General features: G+C 44.4%; 1 protein-coding gene across 3 annotated transcripts in view; it reads left to right on the top strand.

The window, feature by feature from the left end:
* The window catches only part of LOC138440758 (cytochrome P450 4A24-like), a 54,781-nt gene that overhangs the window by 31,564 nt on the left and 11,059 nt on the right, over positions 1-12,158 (top strand). Inside the window, exons 1-9 of one of the 3 annotated variants that reach the window (XM_069590603.1) lie at positions 1,709-2,010; positions 5,461-5,602; positions 6,187-6,231; positions 6,685-6,812; positions 7,736-7,860; positions 8,231-8,385; positions 8,831-8,937; positions 9,022-9,212; positions 9,310-9,443. In XM_069590603.1, coding sequence (XP_069446704.1) covers positions 1,723-2,010; positions 5,461-5,602; positions 6,187-6,231; positions 6,685-6,812; positions 7,736-7,860; positions 8,231-8,385; positions 8,831-8,937; positions 9,022-9,212; positions 9,310-9,443 — 1,315 coding nt within the window. In that variant the 5' untranslated portion in view covers positions 1,709-1,722. Of the gene's footprint in view, positions 1-1,702; positions 2,011-5,460; positions 5,603-6,186; positions 6,232-6,684; positions 6,813-7,735; positions 7,861-8,230; positions 8,386-8,830; positions 8,944-9,021; positions 9,213-9,293; positions 9,444-12,158 lie in introns of those variants that run through there. The other 2 variants (XM_069590611.1, XM_069590618.1) reach the window with 2 other exon arrangements.

The following is a 12,158-nucleotide window of genomic DNA, read 5'->3' as shown; positions in this document are numbered from 1 at the left end:
AAGAAACTGAAGGCTACAAAAGACAACTAAAGCAAGAGATTTGAATAAAATTTCCTAAACCTTAATTACACGATCCCAGATTTAAAAATCAAAACAAAAAACTAAGACTCTCATATTTCAGTAGCGGTTGTCTTTCACTGTATTTCAAATTTATATTCTCTTATCTCTTAAGATGGAAAATAGGGATATTCACACAGACAAGTCATTGCAAACTTAAGAAAATACATAAGCATCCATAGTTTCAGCATGTATTAACCTATTGGAGAGTTTAAATAAAAGAAGAGGTAGAATTTTCAGTTCCGCTGGACAAATGAAAATGAGCCATGTTGTCTTGTAAGCTACTCCACAGCTAGATGTTACTACAGACTTCAACTCCAGTTCTGTGCAACATCACAATGTTAAATAAGATAACACAGGCATCAGATATTTGAGAAAGGTCTATTTTTAAGTAAATATATACATTTTATTGAAGTACAGTTGACTTACAATGTTTCAGGTGCACAGCAAGGTGATTCAGTTATACAAATACATATATATATATTTGAAATTATTTCCTGTCATAGGTTAGTACAAGATATTGACTACAGTTCCCTATGTTATTCAGTAAACATTTGTTACTTGTTGTATATCTATTTTTTTAAATTAGAAATATAGCCTTCTATTCATACTAAGTCAAATAAGTGGAATAAAAATTCATGCATTTTTTAGTTAGGCAAAATTTCATGTTTTCTAAAATATATATATTATGCATATTTATATAGGTATGTATACAAAATCTTTTCTACTACACTTGATAAAGGCTTGAGAAAGAACATAAAAAAAAAGAAGAGACGGAGAAATTGGAGAACATAAACAAAATGAAATGGGAGCACTGAATACGAAATAGAAAAAGTGAGACAAATGAGATAAAAGTAAAAGATCATCATATAGTCCAGTTGTTTTCAAACGTGACTGCTCATTAGAAACATATCTGGAGCTCTGGAAAAAAAATGAAATGTCTGAGCATTTTTTAAACCTTTTTATTTTATATTGAAAAGGAAGTATTAGTCTCTCGTGTCCAACTCTTTGCAACCCCAAATTGAAAATCTGTTTTGGGATAGAAAATAGTACTGTATTACACACTTAAAATTTTAAGAGGATAGGTGTCTATAGACATCAATAGATGTCTAGATACCAGGCTCCTCTGACAGCCTATCCTCTTAGACATCTATCTATAGATATCTATAGGTAGGCTGTCAGGCTCCTCTGTCCATGGAACTCTCCAGTCAAGAATAGTGGAGTGAGTTGCCATTCTCTTCTTCAGGGAATCTTCCCTACACATGGATTGAACCCTAGGTCTCCTGCATTGCAGGGAGATTCTTTACCATTTGAACTACCAGCCCAATTTTGTACTGGAACATAGTTAACAATGTATGATAGTTTCAGGGGAACATCGAGGGAATTCAGCCATCAGGAAGGGAAACTTCAAAAAACATTTACTTTTCTGTTTTATTTAAAATTGTCTAATTATTTCAAAAAAATATAAACATGTGATAGTTTGATAGTTTGCAGAATCCTGGAACAACCCAAACTCCCCCTTCAAGTTATAAATACTATCTTCTCTTTCTGATTCTTTACATTTTATAACATAAGAGAGATTACATTTAATAAAGCCAAATGCTAACACACAAAAAAACTCTGGAGGCCCAGATGTGAGATCTGCCTTCACCTTCACCCTCCCCCATGTGGGCGGGGAGATCCTCTCAGACCAAGGTAGGTGCTCCAGGAAGGTCAGCCACAGTCAGGGGCAGTCAACGATCTAGAAACCACTGCACCATGAGTGTCTCTGTGCTGAGTCCCACCAGAGCCCTGGGCGGGGTCTCTGGGCTCCTGCAGGTGGTCTCCCTGCTCAGCCTGGTTCTGCTTTTGCTCAAGGTGGCACAGCTCTACCTGCACAGACAGTGGCTGCTCAAAGCCCTTCATCAGTTCCCGTCTCCTCCTTCCCACTGGTTCTACGGACACAAGAAAGAGGTAGGATGGAGCAGGATGGGGGAGTGGGAGGTCAGGGAAGGCTGGAGCAAGGGATGGTCATGGTCCGTTAGTCCATGGGACAAAGCCTTTTTGTGTGACCAGCACATGGCCCCATGAAGTAACACAGCTCATCTCTTAGATCTAGGCTCCTCACCCAGTCCTGGGGGCTCACTCCTCCCAGGCCCTGTGCTGGTGTCCTCGAGTCTGTCAGACACCCCCTTCCTGAGGGAGATCTCAGGCTGTCCTGGAAACCCTGCTCTTTGAAGACAATGGCTGTTCCTTATTGACTCTCCCTGCTCTCCAGGCGGAGCAGCTTCAACTGTCCTCACAGAACAGGCTTCTAGATGTTTCCCTGCTCATCACTCAACTGCATGCTCCCTGCCTGGCCCCGAGCTTGCCTGGGAGCACAGACATCAGTCTGATGGATCAGCCCTGTGGGTTCACTGTGTGTGGAGACAACACACAGGAATCTAAGACAGTGCAGGTCACAGGAAAAGAGGCTCACCTCCTGGGTCGTGTTTATTTCAGGTATTAGGAAAAACTGGCTTGGTTTCTTAGGACTGAGGGATTTTTCCTGGCATGTAATAGTGCTTAATTCCTGATAAGATGCTGTCACTCAGGAAGTTTCCCGGGATGGGGTTAGGTGAGGAGGACTGCCTGTTTTGTGTCCTCTCTCCGAACTATGAGCTCTTGGAACTGAGCCTATAATCCCCCTCACCATCAGCACCCAGCCCAGAGCCTGCACAGAGCGGTGTCAGTCCATTATGTGGAGGGAGAGGCAAGAGGGAAAGGAGCAGCTTGCAGGCTGGGAGGGGCAGCACTTGCCTAAAGGTGCGGGGAGCTCAGAGCAAAGTCAGGGGCCATGTGGAAATGGCTCACCAAGGGTTTGTGGCTTAAACAATTGTTAGGAGACAATCACAGGTTGAACAGGTCTGAGGCCTCTTTCTCTGCAGCACGATTAGAGCAGAGCGGAGACAAAGAGAAAAGCTAGAAGCAGCCCAAGCCCCACGCGGGCTGGCCCAGCACCTCTCTCCCCTCTCCTTCCTGATCTCCTGCACCTTGGGTCTCTCAAGGTCCTCTGCACCTGCCTGTGCATTCCAGCCTCTGGGACTTGGCTCCCCATGTGTCCTCTCCCTGGAATGATCTCATCCCTCACATAACTTTCTCACAAGCCCCAGGCCCAAGTCATTTTCATTCTGGGTCTCCCAGGAGTGGAGAGGACAACTCTTTTTCTCTGGGTGTCCTTCTCACAAGTCAGTGGTAACTGGATTCAGCTATTTCTCTCTGCAAGATCATAGCTATCAGCTTCTTCTGGAAAGCCTGCCTCTGGTTCATTTTTCTATCTTGAAATCATCTTGGTAAATTATGAATCAAATAATAGCAAGTGCAGGAATAAGACTTTCCTAACATCCAGTTCTGAGTTACACCCTATTCCCCAAAGCTTCCCCATAGGCTTTGTCTTCCCTCCATCACACTTCCGTGACCTGCTCCTGTTTTGGCCACCTAATCTCTCAGTCTCCTCCACTAGCCTGTAGGGTCCAAACAGATAAGCATCTAGAGCCGCATCCTAATTTGGTACTTTAAATCCGTGTCTGGCATGAAATAAATGCTCAGTAAACACAGGCTCAGTGAAGGAACGTGACTCAGTACAAGTTGCCTCAAAGCTGGGGAGCTCTGATGGCAGAAGAATGTAGGCAGAGATCAGATAGCAAAGGGGCAGAGGGTTGCTCTGAGTTACACAGAGTCATTGATGTGAAGACAATTTGACTACATGAAACACACCTGGAACCGATTGTTGATGAGAAATCTGGAGGTGACAAAACAAAGGTGAATCTCCAAAGCTGAGGAAAGGCAGTTGCTCTGTGGCACAGAGAACAGGCCACCAGGTAGAGGGAAGAATGTGGGCAAAGACCTGGAAGATGAGCAGGTGGAGCCAGTGCAAGAAGCACTGGAAGCAGCATCTTGAAGGCAGAGCAATGCATCTGTGGAATCACCACCTCATTAGGGCAAGAGTAGAGACAGTAGAGACAGAAAGGAAACGCGTTGGTGGTCCATAATCAGGAGTTTACAAAGATTCCTCTAAGCAGTGGTAAGTGTACAAAAGTTTCTGACAGTCAATGAAAATGAGATTAAAAATCCACATATCAAAATCTTATTTCAATACCATTCTCATATGTGTACACTCAGAATCTGTCCTACAACTGTGCATACACTCGATATGAAAAATAATAATATATACACACAATGTGGTATTTAATTTTTTCCACTTAGCCATATACATTCCAAACAATTTTTTTCTTATTAAGAAACATTAACATGTATGCTGGGATAATATTAAATGTGTGTAGTGACTGGTATGGCAAAATGAAATTAATATATAAATTTAATTTTTAAGATATAATCTATTCATTCTTTGAATAAATCTCATCATATGGCATCTGGTCCCATCACTTCATGGCAAATAGATGGGGAAACAGTGGAAATACTAGCTGACTTTATTTTCCTGGGCTCCAAAATCACTGCAGGTGGTGACTGCAGCCATGAAATTAAAAGATGCTTACTCCTTGGAAGGAAAGTTATGACCAACCTAGACAGCATACTAAAAAGCAGAGACATTACTTTGCCAACAAAGATCCATCTAGTCAAGGCTATGGTTTTTCCAGTGGTCATGTATGGATGTGAGAGTTGGACTATAAAGAAAGCTGAGCGCTGAAGAATTGATGCTTTTGAACTGTGGTGTTGGAGAAGACTCTTGAAAGTCCCTTGGATTGCAAGGAGATTCAACCAGTCCATCCTAAAGGAGATCAGTCCTGGATGTTCATTGGAAGGACTAATGCTGAAGCTGAAACTCCAGTACTTTGGCCACCTGATGCAAAGAGTTGACTCACTTGAAAAGACCCTGATGCTAGGAAAGATTGAGGGCAGGAGGAGAAGGGGACAACAGAGAATGAGATGGTTGGATGGCATTATCAACTCAATAGACATGGGTTTGGGTCGACTCTGGGAGTTGGTGATGGACAGGGAGGCCTGGCATGCTGTGGTTCATGGGGTCACAAAGAGTCAGACACGACTGAGCAACTGAACTGAACTGAACTGAATCATATGACAACACTGCTTACCAAATGATAGAAGTTATCATCAGTTGCTCAAGCAACAAATGATTTCCAAAATTTTCATAAACCAAGTAATTATCTTTGATGTAAGTTTCTGTAGGCAGTTTGTAGTGTTGGCCCATACCTCTACCCGACATGGGACAGAATCCAATCTTAGGACAGTGATGGACAGCCTGCAAGGTTGGATGAGATTCCAGGTCAGAAGAAATAGTTCTAAACTCTTAGTTCTGCTGATGAATCCAGAATGATAATCTGGTACCCTTCCAGCCCTTCACCCTGACTTCAGCTCCAGAACTAAAAGAAAGGCATTATTGACTTATCTTTCCCTTGGTGACAGTTCCAACAGGAGAGTGAGCTGCCACTGCTACTGAAAAGGGTAGAGAAATACCCAAAGGCCTGTGCTCGCTGGCTGTGGGGCACAAGTGCCTTAGTATCGGTCTACGACCCTGACTACATGAAGATGGTCCTGGGGAGATCAGGTGAGAGGGAAACCCTCAGCTGGAGACAATCTTTCATTTGAGTACATGTCCCTGGGTGTGAAATTCCACAAGAGACTGACACTTCAGACATCAAGGCCTGAACTCCTCTAAATACTCTCCCAACCACAAGCGAGACTAGGGTTTCTCTTTTATGTCTTACTTTTTACAAATGAATTGAGATGATCCCAGAACTGGAAGATGATTCCCTGTCCACACTGATCTAGGTTGGGCACCTCTCATTGTTGTCTCTTCTGTGTCATGAGATGGCCAGATGACCACACGCTGTAGAAAAATCACAGGTTCTTTCCTATTCTCTGGCAGTGAACTGAGTTTATGTTTCAGGGCAATTCACCATCTTAGTCCTGTGAGTGTTCTGCTCTGGAGCACCAAGCCTCCCTTCCTGGGACCGCAATGACTATCAGGACAGAGAGAGTCAGGGATGGGAGGCAAGAGTGCTGTGGTTTCAGAAAGATTGTCATCTGATAAGAACCAAGCAAGGAAGGGAGTCCATGGTCTAGACCTCAGCTGCTCTGGAGGCTCCTTGCAGAGTTTGTTGCCATCCACATTCCTTCTATACCTTTCAGACCCAAAGCCTCAAAGAACCTACAAATACTTGAATTCCTGGATTGGTAAGTACATTTAAATACAACTGCAGACCACCCACCATTTAGGTTAGACAAGAGCGGTCTCTTTGTGTAAATGGAGAACAACAGGTGCCAGGCACACTCATCTCTCAATCAAACCTCATTTCTCTTCTGCTAATGAAACCCTCAGCCTTTGTAATGGTGCTGTAGCCCTCCTTTTACCTAAGCTTCTTCTTCATAACTTCTCAGTCTTTACTAATGTTTCCAGTCTAGCTTTTCGATAAGTCCTTTGATCACCTGTCCACCTACTCTTTTTCAACCTCTATCTCACTGCTCTTATAATCACATCCTATGGACAGACATACTGGAAATTCACATCCCTATAATGTACTGGCTTTTCCCAGCCCTGCCCATGATGAGACTTCTCCTGACACCCTTGGTTCCTCCCAAGTTGGCCCCACTCTCCCCAGTGCCCATACACATCCATCCGTGGTTCAGGGACAGGTTTGCTGCTGTTGGAGGGGCAAAAATGGTTCCAGCACAGGCGGATGCTGACCCCAGCCTTCCACTATGACATCCTGAAGGCCTACGTGGGACTCATGGCCAACTCTGTCCGAGTGATGCTGGTGAGTCCACCCCTTGTCACCATACGCACTAGAATCCAGCACAGCTGACAAAGTCCACTATCAGACACTTATGTCCCTCACACACCCATGAATAGAGCCATCCAGAATGACGCACTCATGACTTCGTACGAGAGAGCACTCATTAAAGCTAGGTGGGACAGAGGAACATCTAGGCTCCAGCTTGGATCCATAATGTTCTCCTCACCAAGAGAAATCAGGGCCATGGTGTATTCAGGGTCCACTCTTCTATCTCCATGTTTGAACACAGGGGAGTAGATCAAGGAGGTCAGCTCAAATTGGCCCTGGCTGGCCTGGGCAATGGCAGCTTCAGTGGCAGAGTGGACATCCCAAGATGTCACGGAGGTGGGCTCTGGCCTGGATTCCCTGGATTCTGCACATCACTGAGCCACTCATGGGAGGAAATGAGTCCAGATCTACACTCATAGAGCTGGGCCTTCACAAACATCACCTCTGATCTGTACTGGGTATCACCTGGTCTTAGGTAACATTAAATGAATGAAAGGAATTAAGTAGTTCATGCCCCTTCTAAGAGCCCCATTAAAGTCACTTTAGCTTTTCCTTGCCTTGAAATATTTGCTTTGTAGTGTTGATAACACTTGTCCAGATCTGACCTCAGGACAAATATTCTCCCCCGACTATGCTTTCTGCTCAGCCACAAGCTGATTAATATCATAAATTATTCCTAAAATTCATAATTAATTAGGATATTAGAAGGGAATACAACTATTATATAGTAACGGTTCAAAGAAATAGGCATTACATTATACACGTGTGTTACAGCTCTAAGTTGCTAAAACAAGTCTGCTTAGAAAATGAGGAAATTTCATCTGAAGATGTAGAGACCGAGAGAAAACCAGGATTTCTGGGGAAGCAGAGTAGGGTCAATCCCCATCCCTCCACAGGACAAGTGGGAGGAGCTTGTCAGCCAGGACTCACATCTGGAGATCTTTGGACATGTCTCCTTGATGACCCTGGACACCATCATGAAGTGCGCCTTCAGTCACCAGGGCAACGTCCAGACGGACAGGTCAGTGACAGCTCTTCAACAGCAGAGTCCTTTTCTCACCATCTGGGAATGACTTATCTGAGAGGCAGTAAGGGCAGTGTTAAGGTTTCTCAGCACAAAAAGTAAGTTCTGCAGAGAGGCATGGACCACAGCCAAATTCTACCCAGACTATTCTTGACTCAATCACTAGTTCCAGTTTCCTACACAGGGAGAAGCCTGGATCCTTAGGCCACTTGTAAATACTGAGGGGCTCCTCGGGCTAAGACAGAAACGGCAATACCTCAGTGCTGCCTGTCTCCACTGACTGAGGAATCCTTGACCCAGAGCCCCAATTCCTCTCTAAGTCAGAGGTTCCCTCAACTCCAGTCTCTTCTGCACCCTCTCCCTTCAGGAACTCCCAGTCCTACATCCAGGCCATCAGGGATCTCAGTCATCTGATTTTTTCCCGACTGCGGAATGCTTTCCACCAGAACGACCTCATCTACAGGCTGACCCCTGAAGGCCGCCGGAACCACCGGGCCTGCCAGATCGCCCATCAACACACAGGTTCCCCTACTTCTCGTGGGCCACTCTACACACCTTCATCAGGCACATATGGGGGAGCCTGGCCTTGATTCTTCAGGCAGAGCCCAGACTCCTGCTTTCTCTTCAGGAGCTGGCTCACACCCGCCTGCTACAGGGACTGGGAACCCAGAGGTCAGGGTGTCAGGTGTTGAATAGGGAATTACAGGAGTCACCAGGTTGGTGATGACTGAGTGAGACCCCTCCCAGCAGCATTCAGGCAGAGCCTCCATGGGCTGTGTTACTTCACGGATTGCCGCCTGGAGTAGATGTCGCTGGAGCTCTCAGTCCGGACATGCTCACCCAGTGCCACCCACCTCACCCACCTGGCGCCCAGACTGGGCCTGAAGGGCAGATGGGGCCATGGTGGGTTCTGCATATGGGCCCCCAGAGTCCTCAGCTCTGGCTGGGAACCACTGTTCTGGGACAGATGCAGTGATCAAGGAGAGGAAGGCTTGCCTGAAGAAGGAGGGAGAGCTGGAGAAGGAGAGGAGAAGGAGGACCTTGGACTTCCTAGACATCCTCCTCTTTGCCAGAGTAAGTGTAGACAAGAGAGGCCTGAGCCTTTGGGCAGAAGCACACAGGAAGGGCAGACCCTGCACTCTGGCCCTGCCTCCACAGATGGAGAATGGGAGCAGCTTGTCTGACAAGGACCTCCGTGCCGAGGTGGACACATTCATGTTTGAGGGCCATGACACCACAGCCAGTGGCATCTCCTGGATCCTGTATGCTCTAGCCTCCCACCCTGAGCATCAGCAGAGATGCAGGGAAGAGATCCTGAGCCTCCTGGGGGATGGCACCTCCATTACCTGGTGAGCGTCCAGGAGATGAAAGAACCCTGTCCCACCTGAGCTAGAGAGAATCCCTGCTTGTCCTGTCCTGCCTGCTCTCAGATGGGCTTCCTTGCAGGGATCACCTGGACCAGATGCCCTACACCACCATGTGCATCAAGGAGGCACTGAGACTCTATCCACCAATACCAGTCATTGGCAGAGAGCTGAGCAAGCCTATCACCTTCCCTGATGGACGCTCCTTACCTGCAGGTATGAACTTCACCTCACCACTCAGCTAAGTACTCTGTAGGACCACGTGGTAAACCAGAAATCCACATGTGCTTTCCCAGTTGCAGTATGCTCTGATTTTTTTCTACCAGAAGATAATATTTACCCACTAGTTTAAGTGAGTTTTGAAAAATGTTTTTCTTTAAAAATGTAGGAATAATCCTACCATATAGCCAACAATCCTGCTACTGGGAATATAACCTGAGACCCTGGAAATAAAAAAGAATGTGTACCACAGTGTTCATTGAAGCATTATTTACAATAGCCAGGACATGGAAGCAAACTAGATGTCCATCGACAAATGAATGGATTATGAAGATATGGTCCATAAACTCAAGGGAATATTACTCAGTCATAAAACAGTATGAAACTGAGTCTGTTGCAGTGAGGTGGATGAACCTGCAGCCTGTTATACAGAGTGAAATAACTCAGAAACAGAAAAACAAATATCATATATTAACACATATATATAGAATCCAGAAAACTAGCACTGATGAACCATTTGCAGGGAAGGAATGTAGGTTTAGACATCAGTTCAGTTCAGTCACTCAGTTGTGTCTGACTCTTTGCAACCCCATGGACTGCAACACGCCAGGCTTCCCAGTCCATCACCAACTCCAAGAGATTACTTAAACTCATGTCCATCGAGTCAGTGATACCATCCAACCTTCAAACCCTTTTCCTTCTGCTGTCTGTCTTTCCCAGAAAAAGGGTCTTTTCCAATGAATCAGGTCTTTACATGAGGTGGCCAAAGTACTGGAGCTTCATCTTCAGCATCAGTCCTTTGAATGAATACTCAGGACTGATTTCCTTTAGTTTTGACTGGTTGGATCTCCTCACAGTCCAAGGGACTCTCAAGAGTCTTCTCCAACACTACAGTTCAAAAGCATTAATTCTTCAGTGCTCAGCTTTCTTTATGGTCTAACCCTCACATCCATACATGACTACCGGAAAAACCATAGCTTTGACAAATGGACATTTATCTCAAAGTGATTTCTTGGCTTTTTAATATGCTGTCTTGATTGGTATTAGCTTTTATTCCAAAGAGCAAACATCTTTTAATTTCATCGCTGCAATCACCATCTGCAGTGATTTTGGAGTCCAAGAAAATAAAGTCTGTCACTGTTTCTATTGTTTCGCCATCTATTTGCCATGAAGTGATGTGACCAGATCCCATGATCTTAGTTTTCTGAATGTTGAGTTTTAAGCCACTATTTCACTCTCCTTTTTCACTTTCATCACGAGGCTCTTCAGTTCCTCTTTGTTTTCTGCCGTAAGGGTGGTGTCATCTGCATATCTGAGGTAATTGATCTTTCTCCCGGCAATCTTGATTCCAGCTTTTGCTTCCTTCAGCCCAGCGTTTCTCATGATGTACTCTGCATATAAGTTGAATAAGCAGGGTGACAATATACAGCCTTGACGTACTCCTTTTCCTATTTGAAACCAGTCTGTTGTTCCATGTCCAGTTCTAACTGTTGCTTCCTAACCTGCATATAGGTTTCTCAAGAGGCAGGTCAGGTGGTCTGGTATTCCCATCTCTTTCAGAATTTTCCACAATTTATTGTGATCCACACAGTCAAAGGCTTTGGCATAGTCAATAAAGCAGAAATAGATGTTTTTCTGGAACTCTCTTGCTTTTTCCATGATCCAGCAGATGTTGGCAATTTGATCTCTGGTTCCTCTAGCTTTTCTAAATCCAGCTGGAACATCTGGAAGTTCACGGTTCACATACTGTTGAAGACTCGCTTGGAGAATTTTTAGGATTACTTTACTAGTGTGTGAGATGAGTGTAATTGTGTGGTAGTTTGAACATTCTTTGGCATTGCATTTCTTTGGGATTGGGATGAAAACTGACATTTTCCAGTCCTGTGGCCACTGCTGAGTTTTCCAAATTTGCTGGCATATTGAGTGTAGCACTTTCACAGCATCATCTTTCAGGATTTGAAATAGCTCAACTGGAATTCCATCACCTCCACTAGCTTTATTCATAGTGATGCTTTCTAAGGCCCACTTGACTTCACACTCCAGGATGTCTGGCTCTAGGTAGGTGATCACACTATCATGGTTATCTGGGTCATTAAGATCTTTTTTGTATAGTTATTTTGTGTATCCTTGCCACCTCTTCTTAATATCTTCTGCTTCTCTTAGGTCCACACCACTTCTGTCCTTTATTATGCCTATCATTGCATGAAATATTCCCTTGATATCTTTAATTTTCTTGAAGAGATCTCTAGTCTTTCCCATTCTATTGTTTGCTCTATTTCTTTGCATTGATCACTGAGGAAGGCTTTCTTATCTCTCCTTGCTATTCTTTGTAACTCTGCATTCAGATGGGTATATCTTTTCTTTTCTTCTTTGCCGTTTGCTTCTCTTCTTCTCTCAGCAATTTGTAAGGCCTCCTCAGACAACCATTTTACCTTTTTGCCTTTCTTTTTCTTGGGGTTGTTATAGGTCACTGCCTCCTGTACATGTCACAAACCTTTGCCACACTTCTTCAGGCACTCTTCTATTAGATTTAATCCCTTAAATCTATTTGTCACTTCCACTGTATAATATTAAAAAGCTGAGACATTACTTTGCTAAAAAAGGTCCATCTAGTAAAAGCTATGGTTGTTCCAGTAGTCATGTATGGATGTTAGAGCTGGACCAAAAAGAAGACTGAGAGCTGAAGAATAGATGCTTTTGTACTGTGGTATT

This window comes from Ovis canadensis, chromosome 1, assembly GCF_042477335.2.
Source record: "Ovis canadensis isolate MfBH-ARS-UI-01 breed Bighorn chromosome 1, ARS-UI_OviCan_v2, whole genome shotgun sequence".
In the NCBI taxonomy this organism is placed as follows: Eukaryota; Metazoa; Chordata; class Mammalia; order Artiodactyla; family Bovidae; genus Ovis; species Ovis canadensis.
Note: the sequence above shows the minus strand (reverse complement) of the source record. Positions and strands in the feature narration are given on the sequence as shown.